An 18,900-nucleotide genomic window follows, 5' to 3' on the forward strand; every position below is an offset into this window, starting at 1 on the left:
GGCTGCTCTCACTCAGACCAGTAGACTCTGCTTCCTTGTAACATCCCCTTTCTGGTCCTGCCCCCTCTGAGACGTTCCAGTCCATAACTGCATCTTGTCTTCTTCCGAGGAGCGGGAGCCAGCAAGTACCACCAAGGCCAGGGGGGGGCAAGTCTGCCCCTTGTTTCACGGACAGTCATCCCGGGCGCCGTCCACGTTGGTGGACCGGGACTTGCGGGCAAGAGGCCTGCCCCTCCTTCCAGCCGCTCCTCAGCAGAGGTGTCTCGCGTGAGGGACTCAGAGAGGACGGAGCAGCAGGGCTGAAGCACAGCGGAGCCCTGACCCAACGGCACCCGAACAGAATCCCCTCCCTGGCCACCGCACCTCACAGGGCACGCCCGGGCTCGCGGTCACCGTGAGCGCTCGTGTGCTCTTCACGCGTGTGGCTAACCGTCACTCCTTCGAAGCTTCTGCAGCTGGTGAGGAGAGCGCCACTGCCCACCATCGATCTCTCAAATTCCCTTTCGCTTCGCTTGGCTCACACACCACCCAGGGTTTCAGTCACTTCCGCCCATTTCACACCAACACGATCAGCTCGACATCAACGTCCTCACTGAGCCTGACAAACAGTGAGCGAGTTTGTGTGCCAGGGCGGCCACCCTTGCAGGTTAGCACTGGTCCACGACCCTGCGTGTCTGGTCTGCTGGCTGCACCAGCTCCGCATCGGCCCGAATGCACGGCCTTCCACTGCACGTTTCCCCACCTTGGACGCAAGCACACCGTTCAGAGGAGTTCAGACCTGCCCACGGCTGCCGCACCCACTACAGCCCGAGCAGGGCAGCAAATGGGACGAGTTTGTCGCGTCTGTCCTCGGTCCCCCGAAAATCACCACCAATTGCCTCAGCATCACACAGCACCCAGATGGCGCCCAGGGCTGAAGATGACTGGTTCCTAACCCTACTTTCTTCTCGCTGTCACTCTTCCAACCTGTCCCCTAGTTTCCACTATCCTCAGAATTCGCTTGCATCGGTTCACAGTGTGGGGGGCCTCTCAAGACGGCCCCATGGTCCCCGCTGCTTCGGGCTCACCCCCTTGTACACCCCTGTCCCCCGGAGGGCGGGCCGGACCCGGTGACCCACTTCTAGCAAACAGAACACAACAAACGTGATGGGCTGGCCCCTCTGAGGACAGTTACAAGACTGAGGCTTTGGCCTTCGTGCTCTCGGCCTCTCTTGGGCCACGGCCGCCGTGCTGTGAGGACGCTGGGGCAGCCTGTGCGGAGGCCCACGTGACCAGGCCCGAGCACGCCAGCAGCCACCGGAGCGGGGCTGGAGCGTGACTTTCTGAGGCCTGTCAACAGCCACGAGCACAGGCTTGGAAGGGAGCCCTCCAGCCCAGCAGGGGCTGCGAGGACTGAGCCTCGTGAGGGACCCGGTAAGTCACAGCCAGGCTGCCCCCTCACCGGAATGAGAGGATGAACATTTGCGGCTTTAAGCCACTAAGCCCTGGAGTAACTTGTTACCCAGAAAGAAAAACCAATACCGACTTCGGAAGCAGGAGTGCCGTGCTGCTGAACTAAGAGCCCCGGGTGCGGGGGCGGTTTTGGAGTCAGGGAGCCCAGCAAGCAGCACTTCAGTGGCGGCCTGAGGCACCCCGAACACACTCTCCCGAGGATTCTGGACTCTGAAGATGCCGCCGTAAGGCCTGCAGGAGAGCGAGAGGTCATAGGAAACTAAGGACGGGAGCGGGCGGCGAGCCACACCGCAGCCGCAGGGAGAGCAGGCGACGTGCCTCCTACGCTGGGGCTCCTGCGGAGGCGCCGCCCAAGCAGGTGCGGCCTGGTGTCTCCTGCTGCTCGCGGCCAAAGGCGGGAGGAGGGCGGGAGTTGAGGAAGCGCCGCTAAGTAAAGAGAAGCCGCAACTCGCTACTTTGGGAAATGCTCAGGCCTCTCCAGAGACCAAAGGAGGCCGACGTAAAAATGAAATGGCATGGTCAAAAAAAAGAGAAAGAAATGGCATGGTCTAAAAATGAAGCCAAGGGCACGACTGTGGCCGGTATGGAAGATCCCAAAAGGTCAAAGGCGGGGCCTCAGAGCATATTCAGCCGCTTTCCGGCCCTTCAAGGGATGCAGGGTGAGCCTCGGAAATGGGCCTCACGAAGCAGTAAGTCCTCTGGGACGTGGAAGGCTGTTGACCTTGGTCATCTCAGCAGCAGCTCAGTCCGAGAAGGGCTCATCGCTAAGAGAGCTGTGGGCACGGCTTCCGTCCAATGGAGTGAACTCTGGGAAGGCTCACAACACACCCACAATGCTCTTACAAGGCTTACATGCACAAAAATATCACCAGCTTGGGTTGAAATGCAAAAACCAAAATGAGGCCTCTGGATTCCCAAAATTCTACTAAGTAGGAAGCAGGCCGAGAAAACCTCAGCTGAAAACGTTTACTACCTTTCACGAAAAGGAAAGGGGACTCGGGGTAAAACCAAGAGCCCGAGGGCCCCCAGGCCCCAGAACGAATCAGGGCTTTCCCAGCACCTGCCGGCCTCACTCCAGCCGGCCCTCCTGTGCCTCACACGCCCCGTTTTGAACGGGAAAACGGTCTACAGCAGCTACCCCGGCCTGTCCCACCGCTGTGTGCCGGGTGTGGGGTGGACAGCTTGTCTCTCTCAGTTCAGGGCTCTAAGGTTGAAAGAAACTGTAGGGGCCCCAACCAGACCGGGGTCCGCTTTGGATGACGAGATTCGGGGCGTCGGGCTGGCGCTGTGACGGGATGGGTCTGCGGAACTGGGGGTGGAGGTGAGTGTATCTTACACTGGGAAGGCTCTGGATCGCAGCGGACTGTGGCAGTCAGCCTCCGGCACGGCCCCGAAGGACCCCTGCCTCCTGGTGTTCGCATCCCTGGGTAACCTTCTCCCCGGGAAAAGTGGGCGGGCCTGGTGACTCCTTCCTGACAAATGTTAATACAATAGCAAGGCTGACGGCTGTCTCTCCTGAGACTGGTTTCTGTAGCCTCTGTCAGGTACTCGCATCACGAGCTGCCACACAGTGAAGACATGCAAGCAGCCTGTGCAGAGGCCACGGGACCAGGAAGCGAGGCCAGTCACCAACCACGAGCGAGTCCTGTCAACGGCCTGCGATGAGCCTGAACGCAACCCTCCAGTCCTAATCAAGCCTTGGGATGACTGCGTCCCCGGCCTCAGCTGGGCTGTAAACGCATGAGAGATCCCGGGCCACAGGTACCCTGTAAAGCCACGCCTGGATTCCTGACCCTTAGAAACTGTGAGATAATAAATGCTTGTTTTAAGCTGCTAAGTTTTGGAAGAATTTGTTGGCTCGTGTGCAAATTACTCCCCTGCCCTGGGGCCTAGCTGGTTCCCAGACACCGTCACTCTGAAGTCTCCTCCCCCCTTTGGGTCCCCTCTGCCTATGTGCACCACAGCTTTCTTTGTAACCCAGAAGGCAAAGGAGCAGAAGAGTTGGCTTCCCCCCAACCGTCTGTGAAAATCGCAGGTGCCCACGTCCCAGAGAGCACCTGGGCAGCCACCGCCTTCCCCCGCCCAGAGCTCAGGTAGCGTGGCGGGTGTACGACACCCACCCCGGGCCCCAGCGCTGACTCCCCCGCACACTAGCTGGGCAGTCCTGGGCCCATCACACAACGTCTCCAGTTATTCATGTATGAAGTGAGTCGTCGTGAAGATCTGACAAAGTCGTAGACACTGTCAGCTGCACTGCAGCGCAAAGAGGAAAAGGTAAAGTTAAACTGCATCCCAAGTTGAAGTTTTCCTTCGACCTAGGTCCGGCCTCCTCCTCCCTGGTTGCTGAGAAGCCTGCAGAGGTGCAAGGCCTCCTGGGGCTCTGGCGCGGCCGCTCCTTACTCAGAGCCTCCACCAGGGCAGAACTCGGCCTCTGGGCAGGTGTCAACCGCGCCCCACCCCCAGGCTCTGGGCTCAACACAGGGAGGCATCCTCCGTGACCTGCGGGGCCCAGGGAAGGGGACCCTTCGCTGCCCCGGCCCTGTGCTCGTCCACGGTGAGCCTCAGAAACACCTGCCTTCCAGGCCTCCCTCACCTGCAGAGGCTGGTGAAGGGACCTAGGCCCACAGCTCCCCTCCGGCCTCCCCAGGAAGCGCTGTTGCATGTGCCCAGGACCAGGCCCGCAGGAATGATGGGGGTCAGGACCACAGCCCCCTTGAGCCTCCACGGGACGGCAGACGTTTAGAAGATTGCATACCAGGTGCGGAGGAGGCTACAGAGCCTTAAGCTGATCTTGAGACTCTACAGACCGGGCCAGGGAGGGAGGGAGGCTGCCCACGGCCAGCACCCACACCAGTTGGGGCCTGACCAGGACAGGCCTCGCCCGCCTGCCAGCATCCTTTCTGACCCACAGGGGATCACAGTCCCCCAGCCCCGGCTCTGCTCCGCAGGCCCCGGCTCACACTGGGTACGGTGCCGTGCGAGGGGTGCGTGCGCTCTCCGGCCGGGACACCGCGGGCCCGTCTGGACCCCCAGCAGGCGCCCCTGACGAGGCGGCACACTCACCCCAAAATCGAAGCAGTTGAAGGAGGACCGGAAGTAGCTCCTGGGCCCCAGGCCGTACATCTTCAGGGACATCTCTGTGAGGAAGAGACCCAGGAAAACAAACTCTGCAAAGTCTAGGAGAAGCCGGAGAAGAGGGGGATTAGCTCGCGTCCTCCTCCCACCTGGCTCCAGCCCAGACAGGAGGACACCAGACCTCTGGGCCGATCCAGGGTGGGGCTTCCAGGCCTGGTCGGTGGCCCCTGAGCTCCAACCTCAGCCCGGGACAGAACAGCCCGCGCAAAGACAGGGAATGTCGCAGAGAGGTGCTCCATCCAGCTTGAAAGCTGAGTGCCCAGTGCCTTGGGACACAGAGGCAGACTCCCAGGACTGGGCTCAAGAGTGAGTTCTGGGTCAAGGGCCCGAACCCCCAGAGGAGGGCCTAGGTGTCAGGCAGGGGGCGCCCACCCCTGTGGGAAGCCGCACGGCCTCGAGCTCCTCCTTCTACCTTCAGTCTCGTTCCGCGCTCCGAGTGCTGCCGGCACCTGGGGTCCCTCAGCCACCCGGCCAGGGCCCCCGCCCTCTGCGAGGACCTCCTGACCCCCTTGGGCTCACAGCAGCACCGTGTTGGGTTTTAACCGTGTCTGCAGGCTCGCCCCACTGAAGGCGAGTGTCCCTACCACCCGACACCCCCCGGCCCCTGCAGTACGAGTCTCCCAGGAGGCACCCATGCTTGCTGGGGGCCTTGGGGAGTCATACAGAGACCCCTGTGGGTGGGGTGCCTTCAGCTTCCCGCAGGCTGGGCCGGGCAGGCAGCAGTGGTGAGCAGGGCCTGCCTCAGCCCAGGGACCCCGCCACGGCGGCGCTGACCTGGCTGGCAGGACCGAAGGGAGGCCGCACTGGACCTGCTGCGAATTCAGCGGGTGCAGGCACCACCCTCGACCCAGCCTGACCAGAAGGCGGGGTCAGAGCAAGAAGAAACAGTCCAAAAGTTGCACGAGGCAATAGCCCGCGGGAGGCCCGCCGAGCTCAGCCACTGACGGGCTGCCACGCCAGGGATTCCAGACGTCAGAACAAGGTCGCTGTCTTTGACCCTCCTCCCAAAGCTGGAATCCACCTATCATTTCAGACACTGAGCCAAAGGCACTGTGGCCTCTGACCCCAGGGCACCGGAGCCAGGGAAGCAGCTCAGCACCAAGGGCAGAGCCCGCCATGCAGGGCCAGGGACCTAGGGGTCCAGTCACCAGGCAGTTGCCCACCCAGCCTCCCCAGGGCCTCTGGCATCCAGGCTGGTTGGGAGACTGGACCTCAAGCAGCTCACGCTAAAAGACGGTAGAAGAGGGGGCCACACACTTCCTGCCCTCCCTGTGCTCCCCGAACTCTACTCTCCCCAACGGCTCTCCACCAAGTGCTACACAGACGCAGCGGCCTCACTGGGCAGGTCTGCGGCAGCCGAGACCCCGAAAGAGCAGAGACATCAGTTCCACGGCCCACTGGGCACCGTGCCTCACAGACACACGCGTGATGGCCCATACGGCCCTGGGAGGTGTCGGGTAGGGGACCGGGGTACGTGGACAACCAGCTCCTGCCTGGCCTCTGAAAGCAGTCGAAGACGGCACCAGGGCGCCCAAGCCGAGCACGGGATGAGAAATGAGACGGCAAAGTAGCCCGCCTGGAGAAACCGCAGGAAAGCTGCGCCTGAGTCCAGCCGGAGCTCAAGCCCCGTGGCCCCCGCCCCTCAGGAGCCCGCCAGAGGAGCTCAGGCCCCGGGAGGAGAGGCCGCGGAGAAGGGCGGCCCGGCCGCACGCACGGCAGAGCTCGGAGCTGCCACCGCCTGGGTGCCCGTCTTGCTCCCCCGAAGACCAACGCGGGAGCCCCTGGCGCAAGCGAGCACGGAAACTGCCGAAGGGGGGCTTTCAGAGACGGGGACCCCGGGGGCAGAGCCCCCAGCAGCCTGCCTACTCCTCCTCCCTCCCAAGGGGGAGCCCCTCGGCTTCACATGCTCTGCCTCCCCTCAGATACCAAGAAAGGGTGCGCACGCGTTCATTCCTACAGCATTCATTCAACCAGCGGGCACTGGCGCTCCTCTGAGCTGGCCCGGGAGACAGCTGACCCCTCTCTCCAGGAGATCGCAGGCCAGGGGAGCAGAGCAGGGAAGTTAAACAGTGTCTGCGTTATAACAAGAGGACAGCATGCTGCGGGAACAGAGGGACAGAGGGGAGGGTGGTCAGGTCTGTCCCGCGAGGCCTGGGGGTTCACAGGATGACAGCATCCACTCCCATCCCTCCTTCACCATCCAAGCCTCCGTCTCGGGGCCCTCAGTGCATTGGGAGCGGTGGGCTGGGTGGGCAGACAGTGAGGCGCACAGTACCCGCTCTGCGGGGCAGCCAGCCTCAGGCCAGAGTCCCATGGCGAGCTCTGATGAAGCCGCTCCGGAAGGGGAGTCCCCACCTCTGTGTCTGCCTCCTGCAAGGCCTGCCCTCCCTTGCTGGGTCAGCCTGTCTCAGCTCCAGCCCAGCTGTCAAGGGCACTGAGCAGAGGTGTCCGGAGCCAGCATAGACCCACCCCCTCCCTCCAGCCATTTTCCCTGGGGAACGCTGATGAACTCAGGAGCTTCCAGGAAACCACGGAGGAGGCAAGGCAGTGAGGGCCAGATTCCCCGCCAGGGATGCCTGCGGCCTGGCCCAGCAGCTGGACACTTCCAGCCTTGTGCTCCTGTCTGACAAGCGACCAGGCCCCGCGGTTCACCCCCAGCCCACTCTGCTGGTAAATCCCCAGGAAACAGGAGTAACCACAAGACTGAACTGACTGGGCACCACCGGCTTCTTCCGAGGGAAGAAAAGGCCTGGTTAGGAGGCCCCAGGGGGGCAGCCGCACCGTTCGCCAAGTTAGGAGGAAGCCCTGTCTCCCCGGGCCCTACCCAGCGGCCGAGGGCGGGGAGACTGCAGCCTGAGGACTCAAGGCAGACACTGAATTCGGTCCCAAACCACATCCCAAGCCACCAAACCACAGGCCCAGGACACGATTCAGGCACCAGGATACCAGTTCAACATGCACCCTCTGTTCTGTAACCCGCCCTCTCCCAGGGAGCCAGCCTGTCTGCTAGAAGCTCCCCGGGCCCCCCTTGCTTCTCCTTTCTCTTTGCCCTTTCCCATTATACCAGCAAAGATTTCAATCGAAGTTTGGGAAACAGTGGCCTGGAGTCCCACCCCCAACACAGGCCTCCCCACCCACACTTTCAAGTGGCCCGTGGCGCCGTCTGTCCACTGCCCACAAGAACCCTTCCGCAGCTTCCCAGGCTCCCGGTTGGAGCTGCCCAGGCTCAGTGTGGCTGGCCCGTCAGGGGCCAGACTGGGAGCCAGGAGGGTTCTTCCCTGGAGAAGGGCTCTCTTGGCCACCTAGGGGACTGCAGGTGCGCAGGGTTCCGAGCAGAGAGGGGGGCGCTCGTGGGGACCCAGAACAGGCTGTTTCCCGATCAGCCGCAGCCACGAGCAGGGTGACGGCGGCTGACCCTGGGGAAGGGGAAGGAGGGAGCACTGACTACAGGACAGAGGTCACTCGTGCAGTGTCTCTGGAGCTCTCGTGAGGCAAGACAAGAAAGCAAGACCTTCGGTTGCATGTGCCCTGCAGGGCCCTTGGGTGTGAAGGGTCAGCCTGGTCCCTGGGGAGGGACCTCAGCTCTTTGCCTCCTTGCAACTGTAGCCAGGGCCGGACAGGTCATGACCCAGAGCCCCTGGCCCGGCCTGAGGCTCATGGACACACGCTTGCAAGGCATCCCTGGTCATGGACACACCCAGATTCAACCAACCAAGAAGAAAAGCAGAAACAAGCAGAAGAGCCCTGGGAGATCCCTGGGAGCCAGGACTCTTTCTCCTCAGGAGTCCAGGGCAGACGGGTCCCTCATTCCCTGGGTCTAAAGCCCTTATGGTGGAGGACACATGACCCCGGTGCCCCAGACCCCTCACTCATTTCCCACTACCCTGATGGATGGGGCTCTAACCAGATCAGCCGGGTGCCCTGGAAGCTGGGCCCAGGTTGTTGGGGAGCCCTGGGATGGGGAACCCAGGCCTGGGGCACAGCCAGGCCCCCAGCAGAGGCCCCTGGAGCACTTTAGTCAGCACAGGGGTCCTGCGCAGGGCATCCCAAAGCAACAGGTTGTGGACCGGAAGTGGTTCAGAAGAGGTTGGCGGAGGGGGGGTGGGGGCAGGGGCGGGGGCAGGGGCGGGTCCGGGCCCGGCTACGTACACAGCGCCGTGGTGAGCCGCTGGGGCTGGTTGTAGTGCACCATGGCCACGCACAGCGTGTTCAGGGCCACCACGCACAGCACCACCCAGTAGAAGCTCTGCGCCTTCACCAGACGCCGGATGAAGAACCGGAACATCTTCTCCTTCCTGCGGAAGTACGACGAGCTCTCCGTCTTCCCGCTCTTGAGGCTGGCTCGGGCAAAGGGGGACCCTGCGGGAACAGGGGCTCACTGAGGACGTGGGGGACAGGTGGGCCCCAGGACACGCTCGCCCTCTGCCGCCGTGAGCCCCGCGGATGCATCCTCGAGGACATGCATCCCCCATCCCACAAGGACGCTTGCCCCCAGCCCTGGCCCAGCTCGAGGCCCCAGTTTCCATCACAGGCACCAAGTGTGTCAGACCCGTTACCGACATTGGGCTAATGACCCGTGTCCCCTGCAGTGGGTCCTGACCCCACCCCCGCTTCACAAATGAGGGAACCCAGAGCCTCGGCGGTCTCCACGGCTGCTGGGCTGTGGGTGCAAGACCTGGATTGGAACCGGCCTCTGGTCCCCAGCGCCCGGCCACCTTCCGGGAGGGCAGCCCCGATGCTCCCGCGTGGCCTGGGGAGTCCTGCAGCTTCTGGCCCACCCTCCCTCTGTAGCTCAGGACTCAGCAGCCACTGACCACCTGCTTTTCAAGGAGTTTGACTGGAACACAGCCAAGCTCCTTGGCATCTGGCCCAGCTGCAGAGCCAAGTGTGGTCCGCAGAGCCCCCAAAACTCAGTCTCCAGAAAGTTTGCCAAGGAAGCTGATTCTCTGCCCCGACTCAGCCGCCAAACCCACCGCCCTCCCTCATTTCCATGCCTGCAGCACCTCTGCTCTGCCCCCGCCGAGAAGCGCTTCCCTCACTGGCTCCTTCTCAGCTCCACGTCCCGGCGTCAACACTGCCCTTCTTTAGGCTCCAGCTAACAGGTCTCCAGCCCCCCAACCATCGCACCCTTATACAGCTGCACTGTGTCGGCTTGTCGGCCTGTTCCGTGCCCAGCCCCCAGGCCACACTGAGCTCTGGAGGGGACAGGGCCACCCTCTGCACCAGCCAACCCCTCGCGCCACTTGACAAACGAGCGAGCAGACTTTGTGGGTGCTTGGAAGGTCTGAGTGCCTCTAAGTGTTCAAACCCAGCTGGCTCTGAACACCTGGCCTGGCCATCTGTCCCTGGGGAAGCAGCGCGTGAGTGTGTGTTCCGCGATGACGGGCGCATTTGCACAGGTTTGTGTGTGTGTGTCCACACCCAGACTCTGAACAGCACAACAAGAGCATTATCAAGCTCGTGTTTTCTTGGATTCACTAAATGAAGACGGGCCGAGGCCCCCGGAAAGACCCGTCTACAAGCTGAGCAGCCGCGTCGGGCGGGGAGGCGCTGTGCCCCAGACACGGGGGAGCAGCCCCGAGCAGCACCCGTCAGTCAGCCCTCGTGGGGGGGCGGCGTGCAGGGCCCTCACGGGGAACTGCTGGCGCTCTAGCTGCCACACCCCACCCCCACCCGCGGAAGACACTGCTCCGTCACAGCCTCTGGCTACGCCGGGACACAGCCTCCCGATCCACGGCCAGACACCAGCCAATGCCGATTATTCAGGGCTGGCTCATTCAACAAAACCTCTTGGCCAGCCTTGCCAAGGGTTGCAAAATGCCAAGGCCACAGCCAGACACACCTGCTCCCTCCTCAAAGGCAGCCGTGGGGCACAGAAGGAAGACAGACACCCAGTACAGACAAGACGGGGAGAAACCTCCACACAGGCAGAGCCATCACGGACCCACCCTGTGAACCCACGTGCTCAGAAACCCCAGACACAGCCATTTAGAAAGAGAGTCACACACGTGCCACACACCATACCCGGACGCTGACCACGCCCCCCAAAGACACACTCAGAGTCACACAGGCACACACCTGTGAACACACACAGGCCTGCTGTGTTTTCGAGAATGAACCGGACTATGAATGACAGCAGAATTGAGCGCTGGTTGGGACAAGGCGGGTGCCCACAAACACATGCGTGTCTTCGCGCTGTGCCCAGACAGGGGCTCGTTAGTCAACGTAACGCCTACGCCAGTCCTGCTTAGCGCCCACCATTCAAGAACCGCCCTGAGAGGGTCACAGAAACACAGGGGGGCCACGACCTGCCCCTGCCCCTGCGACCCTGCCAGGTCACAGGTCAGAGATCACAGGTGACAGGCAGGAAGTGCAAGTCCCCTTCTGGCTTAGTGGCTGCCTCTGCGGGCCTTGGGGTGGTGGGGCCGGAAGTGACGTGAGCTGAACACCGGGAATGTGGACGTGAGCCCCATCTGCCCACCAGGCACGTGGCTGGTACACCCTCGTGGCTAGAGAGTCCCTACTGGAGACAGGTCCAGGGTCACATGCGCCTCACAGGGTCTCGGGGTTAAAGGAAACCATGCAGGCCAGCCCACCGGGCCCCGACCCGCAGCCAGCAGGGGGCAGGGAGGGGGGGCACCCCGGAGGTGCCAGGCCCCACGTCCAGACCCGTGGGAATCAGCAGCTGCCAAGCCTGAGGGCCCCCGAGTGCAAGGAGACCCCTGGGCTCTGCCGGGGCCACGGGGGAAAGTCTACAGGGTCCCAGGATCTGGCACAGCACCAAACCAACGAAAACAAAACTGAGAGAGAAAATAAAATTCCCTCCCCAAATAATCCAGCAGCTGAAAGGAAAGAAGTTCACTCTTAAAACCCCCAAACTAGTAGCTCAAAAATGCAGCAAAGCAATCTTAAATAAACACAGGAAACGTAAGAAGGAAGAAATCATAAGGAAAGGGACGAGAGACACAAAGGAGCAAAGTAAGATGCACATGAAGTAACAGGGACTCCAGGACTAAAAGGGACAAGGAAAGGAGATTGAGTAGCTGAACAATGGGAGAAAACATCCCTCATGTAGGAAGACCTGAGCCTGCAGGCTGAGTCCCACTGGGTTCCTGACCCCAGGCAAAGGGAGGTACAAGCGAGACCTTGTCTGCAGCCAGGAAACGAGAGGACAGGGCAGTGACACCCACAGAACAAGAGACAACGACCACAGCAGCAAAAGCTCCCTCGTCCTGAGAACCACGGAGGACACATGAGTATGACCGGAAGCCAGTCCCCGACCTACACACCCGTCTGAGGGGGACAATAAGGAATGACAGAGCAGAGCTGAGACAAAGCACGCCGCTGTGTGGTGCGCAGTGACTGCAAGGTGAGAACCTCTACGTGACCGTGTGTGCGCTGGAAAGGCTACGTCGGGATTTCTGCGCCCGGGGCAAACACAGGAACTAGCAACAGCCAAGAACGAAATGCCCCAAACAACTCAGACCAGGAGTGGGGAGTGATGAGGGGAAATACTGCAAAGGTCGCATCTTACCGGGTTGGGGGTGAGGGCAGAGAGATAGGAGAGAGGGCGATTTGGTTATGGAAATGATGCATCTCGGTGGCAAAGAGGGTGGAGGAATACACTAAAACAGTAAAGAAAATGTTTCTAATTCTGGGAGCAGGGAAGGGAAGGTAACCATTTGTGGAACAGAAATGGGAGGGATCAGAAATTAGCGAAGGAGGAGAGGGTGATAAACAGCAACCTGATCAAAGCAGCAAAGCTGGGGAAAACAGAGACCACAGTATGAAATATCGATGCCAAATGTGAAGGAATGAGGAAGGAAAAAGTCACGGATGTCAACCCTTACACTGAACAGAGACAGACTGGATCCCTCCATTAGGGACAGAGACCGTAAGACTGGGTTAAAAAGAAAAAAAAAGAAAAAAAAAAAAGCAAAACCCAGCTAAATACTGCATGTAAGAAGAACACTTAAAATGCTTAAAATTATAAAGAAGAGTTGAAAATGAAAGGGAAAGCAAAGAAACCAAGCAATGCAAGCTAAAAACCAAAACCAATGGTAGTAACAGAAAGTATGACATTTGCTGTCAGACAAGGAATTGTCCAGTGGAGGAACTAAACGGATAAAGAAGGTATTGTGTGATGATGAAAAGCATAATTTACAAAGAAGATGTAACAGTCATAAACTCCACATCTACCAAAGCATATAGTGGCTAAATACATAAACAAAAGCCATCAGAAATACAGGAGGAAGCATCAAGGAAATGCAAATCAAAACCATAATGATTTATCACCTCACACTTGTCAGGATGGCTATTTCCAAAAAAGACAAAAGACAAGTGCTGGTGAGGATGTGGCGAAATTGGAACCCCCGTGCCCTGTCGGTGGGAATGCAAACTGGCGTCGCTGCTGTGGAGAGCAGTACGGAGGGCCCTCAAAACAGTTAAAAATAAAACTATCTGATGGTCCAGCAATCCTACTGCTGGAAAGAGAGAGAGAGAGAGATCTCCAAAATCATTGACATCAGAATCTTGACGAGATCTGAGCTCTCCATGTTCGCTGCAGCACTATTCAAAATAGGTAAGATGTGGAAACAACCTAAGTGTCCACTGACAGATGAATGGATAGAGAAAATGTGGTCTATACATACCACAGAATACTACTCAGCCTTAAAAAAAGAAGGAAATTCTGCAACATGCACCAGCACGGATGGACCTTGAGGATATCATGCTAAGTGAAACAAGCTACCGTCAGAAAGACAAATACTTCATGACCGATTACACACACATGAGGTATCTAAAATAATGAAATTCATAAAACCAAAGACCAGGACGGTGGTGACCAGGGGCTGCTGGGCGGGGATGGAAGCTGTGATGAACTGGAACAGAGTTTCAGTTAAGCAGGATGAACAAGCCCTGAAGACCTGCTGCCCGCAGCACAGCACCTGCCATCGACAGTGACCCATTGTACGCTTGGAATTGGAGAGGATGGATCTCATGATGTGTTCCTACCCCCCCCACACACAATTTTAAGAAAAAGAAATACAAGAGAAACTTATTAATTAAAAAATAAAATGAAGTGGGAATGTTCAAAACACGTCTTTCAGAACTGAACAGACCTAGTGATAAAACACGAAGACCTAAAGAACCGGAGAACACAATCAATAAACTTGATTTTAAGAGATACCCATACAACCTGGCAACTCTCCAAAACGGAACATACACTTGCCGTCAGTGAAACTTTTTAAAACCAGTCATGAACTTAGAGTTTGAAAATTTCTAAACTTAGAGATTTACTGGCCACATTTCCCAATCATTATCTGATAAAATTAGATATAATAAAAACATGATCAAACTATCTTGCTACTTATAAATTAAGAAGCACACTCGCAGATAACCTTGGCCTCAAGAGGAAAGTAAAGAAATTGTCATCTGGAAACCAGTACAGAGGGGGACTTCACAGCAAAGCTTTGTGCAGAGGAGAATATGCAGCCTTAACTGCTTTTGCTGTTAAGGAAGAAAAAAGAACAAGTTACACATTTTCAGAAGTTAGAAAAATAATAATAAAATCAATCAAAATAATGTAAAAAGATAAACCTAATAAAGGTTAAAAATAACAATAATAAAATTGAAAACAAAAAATAGAAGAAAGGAAATATACAATCTAGTTATTTTAAATGATCATTAATACAGACTAACCTCATATGATCCTAATTCAGAAAACAGAAAGCAAAGGTAAACATACTAACAACCGGAAAAAAGCACAACCAAACTCAACACACTCTAGTCAGTCTCAGAGCTTTAAACAGCTTCTGCAGCCTGAATGCCAGAGCCCAACACATAAAGCGCCCACCTGACACCCCACTGCGTCTCCAACATGCGTCTCAAACTCAGCACCTCTGAACCGAATTCCGGACATCGTCCCCCAGAACGCACGTGTCCCACGTCCCGTCCTCCCAGGGAGGGCTACTCCGTGGACACTTCCTGCAGAGCTGTCCTCGATGTCTCTCTCTCTCTCTCACACCCACGTCCGACTGCTCAGCAAATCCTGTGGGCTTGTCCTCAGACTAGATCTAGAATCCAACCACTTACCACCCCCGTGGCCGCCACCAGCCGCGGGGTCTTCGTAGCGGCCTCCAGCCTGGTCCTGCCCCTGCCCTCTCTGCACGGCAGTCTGTCCTCAGCGCCCCACAGGAGCCAGATGCTGCCTCCCCTCTGAAGACCACCCTGGCTCCCAGAGTCCCCTGACCCGGTCATTTCCTCTCCTGCTGCCCCCCCCGCCCCCGCCCAGCCCCCTCCACTTGGCTCCAGCCACGCGGGCCTCCTGGGCTGTCCTGCCTCAGGGTCCTCTCACCTGTCATGGGGATGCTCTGTCTCCAGGTGAGCTGACTTGCTCACTTCCTTCAGCTTTTTACTCAAAGGCGACCTTTCCCGAGGCCATCTACGGCCACTCTATTTAAAATTCCAACACCCCCCAGACCCTTCAAGCCCCCTCCTTCTCTACTTTTTTTTCTTTCTCACACCTAGCACTGGAATGGAAACTCCAAAACAGGAAAGGCTTCTGCATCTTGCTTAGTGCCGTAGCCCAGAGCCTCAGGCACTTCCCAGCACTTCTGGTGCTAGACTTCTGGTACCAAGCTGAGAGGAGGTACTAAAACGATAAAAGACCCAGGTTCCCCTTTTACTATTTGAGAAGCAGGGGATGAAGCCAAGGCCTCAGAGGCAGCAGACCAAGGAACATGGGAGATACACAGGGCTTAGAAGAGAGATGGCAAGAAACTTTCCGTCCCTACGGAGTCAGTGACACACACAGCCTCCGGCCGTGGGACACGCCCAAGGGCTCCACATCCACACAGGACGGCAGAGCCGAGGACAGCCAGCAGCCAGCAGTGTACTGAAATGAACGAGTGAGAGGCCTGAGCGGAAAGGAACTTCCGGGAGCTTCGGGCACGCAGCCCACCCCAAGGGCCGGCCCCAGGCAGAAATCCCAGGACCGGGATGCTGTGCTTCCTACTGTCGGGCGGACACACACAGGACTGGCTTACCTGGGGGGTGTGGCGGTAGGGAAGGAGGGAAGCCGAGGTGGCAGGGAGGGAGCGGGGTGCACATTCCGCCTGCAGTCACAGGCCCGCAGAGACTCACCCACAGCACAGAGGTCTGCAAAACGGTCCTCCCCCTCCTCCGCGTGGATCAGGTCATTGCGGCTCTTCTTGGTGGCTGCTCTCTTCAACACTGCTTTAAACAAAGGGTGGGAGGGGACGGCATGAGTCTGGGCCTCCGGATGACCTGCCTCAGGGCTGGGCGGTGCCCTTGTGGGCTGCGCCAGGAACCGGCAGCCTTTCCAGATCTCTCCTGAAGCTGAGGCTGAGGGAAGGCAGGACGATGCCTGGCGCCCGTGGGCCCCTCTCGGTCTTCAGAGCAAAAGGGACAAGGGGTTTTGAGGTTGGGCCCTGCTTGTCCTTCTCTCCACAGTGATGTCCATGGGGAAGGCCTGGCTACCACAGGGACCAGGAAACCTCCATGTGGGACGGGGCCAGGGCTGCGGCCGGCTGCCGCAGCAGGCCACGCTCCAAGGCCAGGTGAGACCAGAGAGATCAGGTCAAGGCCGCAGGTGTGGGGACCACAACATGTGTGGCCATGCTGTCTGGCCCTGTCCTGAGCAGCAGGTGTGAAGAGAGGGCAGCCTTCCTGCCACCGGGGCCGTGCTGGCCCCCGTCCCTGCCCCCGTGGCCCCAGCAATCTGGGGGCATCTCCCTGAGCCCTGGGGACAGATACAGCTTGCATTAAACCAGCAGTTTTCAAGCTTCTAGAAGCAGCGCTGTCCAACAGAACTTTCTGTGATGACTTGAAACCCGCCGAGACGGAGGATCTGGATTTTCACTTTTGTTTCATTGTAACATGCGCACCTGCAAGCTCACACAGTCACGTGTCAGCTGTCAGCACAGGCTCCCGGGACCCTCAGGCTGAGCCCACGGCTGGCTACGCCCACTCTAGCCCACAGCACGCAGCCCCCCAGGAGCGGGCGGCTGACCCTCCCAGGGCCTCCAGAAAGGCCCCGCCCAGGGCCATGTCAAGCGACCAACGCGCAGGCACCTGGCTGAGTAGAGGGCATCCTGCCTCACATGCAAGCGTGCACACGGGCACTGCCCACCCAGCCACCAAAGCCCTGTGGCCAGGCAAGGAGTGCTGACAGCGGTCACCTACCATCCAGAGGGGATTTCTCCTCTGCGTTCTTGTCCTCCTCGGCCAGCATGACTTCCTCTGTGAGTGAGACACAGCCTCAGGCCAGAGCCCTCCTGTCCCCACCCCTGACCAGGGCTCGTCCCCCAGGAACACAGCAGGAAGGAGATGAGACCCCGCCTTCTCAGCCCTCACGCTTCCAGAAGCCGGCAGGGCCCGTGGCTGAGCTTCTCCTACCGAGACACACCCCTTGATGGGTCCCACAGACAGCGCCCTGTGAAGAGGGCCTGGCTTGCCCCCCACCCCCGCCCTCACACATCGCCCTGCCGAGGGCAGCCCCGCCCCAGGTGAGCTCAACCCTGGGAGGGTCCTGGGGAGAAGGAGCCGGCAAAGGCCAGGCCAGGAGCGCCACACAGCCCTGTTCTCACCGGCCTTGAAGATCCACTCCAGGTACCCATTGAGCTCCCGCTCGATCTGCTGCTGCCGGCGGAGCTTCAGGAAGGCCCGGCGGTTCTCCACCCGCTCGCGCTCCTTGGCGAACTCTCTGCGATGGGCAAGGCCGGAGCAGGAAGCAGATCAGGCGGGTGTGAGCACACCCACAGCCCGCCGCGTGCCGCCGGAGGCACGGGGACTCAGGAAGAGGCCGGGACGCGGGAAGCAGGCCGCGGGCCACCCCTCTCGGTGTCTCCCATCACCCGGCCTCTCCCCCACCCCGAGCGCTTAACAGGCCCAGGTAAGCCCTCCCTCCTCAGGCTCCTGAAGCTCATAGGGACAGCACCTCAGTGCCCAGAGAGGGGGCTCCAGATGGCAGGGACAATTCCACCTCCCCCTGGCCCAGAGCAGGCCTGGGCATGCACCCTCCGAGTGCGGGGCCCTGTCAGCTGGACAGAGACGCTACAGAGAGCTTCTGGACAACACTCCCCCAGAGGAGAACTTCCACTTTGTTTCTTCTGCTGGTTCAGACCCAGAGCCATTGCTAGAAGGAGGAGGGACGGGCAGGCACTGGATCGGCTCAGGGCGGCCAGAGATGACAGGGAGACATTCTAGAATCACCCAGCTCCTCAGCCAAACCACTGAGGCTCTTCTGCCATCCTGGGCCCTCAGCACCACAGCCCCAGTCTCCCAGCCAAGCTTAGAAGCCAAGAGGCTCCAAAGGCCAGAAGGAAGCCATTCACGCACACAGGCACAAGAGCGCGTGCACCCGCGCACACACCTTAGCTCAGGTCCCCGGAGGGCAGGCAGGCACACCCTCAGGGCAAAACAGCAATGCCTGTTCTCTGCCGAGCGAGCGAGCGAGCGAGCGAGCAGCTGTCTCTCCCCAGGAGAAGCAGCTTCTGGGCTTGGCAGGGGGGCCGGGCCCAGCAGGCCTGGCTCCTGTCACGCAGCCACGGTGAGAGGGAGAGCTTGGCTCCGGCCAGGATGGACCCCAAGCCTGAGACTGGTGTCCACCAGGGCCTGAGCTGCTGCAACCACCCTGGCAATGAGAGGAGACGGCTCCCACCTGGACCTCTCACCAAGTCCGGAATCTGCAGGAACGCAGGGCCCCTCGTGGTCTCCCCACCAGGCCAGCACCATCAACCACACCGGAGGGCAGGAGGGCCTGGGGGTGGCAGTGGGGCGTGACCATACTGCCCGGGTGGCCTGAGATCCGCCAGCAGAAACTCGCTGCAGTGACCAAGGCCTGGCCGCTGGGCAGCCACTGCTCAGGAGGTGGCTGGCTGTGGCCTGCCCTCCCCAGGCTTTGGCCCCACCGGGAGGAAGGGCTGCGAGAGGAACCACCGATTCTGCTTCTCTGGGCACTGGGAGGGTGAGAGCCTGGGGCGTGGCGGGGAGCAAGGCGGAACCAGAGCCACACGTGTGCGCTGACCACTGGCCTGAGGGGCCTTGCAGTCTCCAGCCTCCCTGGGGCTGGCAGAGAACCCTGGGGCCCCGCTGCTGGAGCTGGAGGCCAGAGGCAGGGCTGAGCTGAGACTCATTAGGAAAATCAGCCTGTATCGCCTGGTGCCCAGAGGCCAGGATGCCCGCAGGTAGGGGCAGGGCTGGGAAACACAAAGTTTGGGGCCCCTCACCCAGTCTCCGCTGCTATCCCTGCTTCTTTCTCACGCTCTCCAGAGTAAGCTTGAGCGGGACCCA

At 59.5% G+C, this 18,900-nt stretch overlaps 1 protein-coding gene across 6 annotated transcripts in view; it reads right to left on the reverse strand.

The window, feature by feature from the left end:
* The window catches only part of CACNA1B (calcium voltage-gated channel subunit alpha1 B), a 194,564-nt gene that overhangs the window by 107,651 nt on the left and 68,013 nt on the right, over nt 1-18,900 (reverse strand). For 4 of the 6 annotated variants that reach the window (XM_067040195.1, XM_067040193.1, XM_067040196.1 and 1 more), the window contains 5 exons: nt 17,196-17,311; nt 16,792-16,848; nt 15,730-15,822; nt 8,737-8,946; nt 4,516-4,628 (listed from right to left, as the gene is read on the reverse strand). In XM_067040195.1, coding sequence (XP_066896296.1) covers nt 4,516-4,628; nt 8,737-8,946; nt 15,730-15,822; nt 16,792-16,848; nt 17,196-17,311 — 589 coding nt within the window. The remainder of the gene's footprint in view (nt 1-4,515; nt 4,629-8,736; nt 8,947-15,729; nt 15,823-16,791; nt 16,849-17,195; nt 17,312-18,900) is intronic. The other 2 variants (XM_067040194.1, XM_059073189.2) reach the window with 1 other exon arrangement.

The sequence above is a fragment of the Kogia breviceps genome, chromosome 8 (genome assembly GCF_026419965.1).
Source record: "Kogia breviceps isolate mKogBre1 chromosome 8, mKogBre1 haplotype 1, whole genome shotgun sequence".
NCBI classification, from domain to species: Eukaryota; Metazoa; Chordata; class Mammalia; order Artiodactyla; family Physeteridae; genus Kogia; species Kogia breviceps.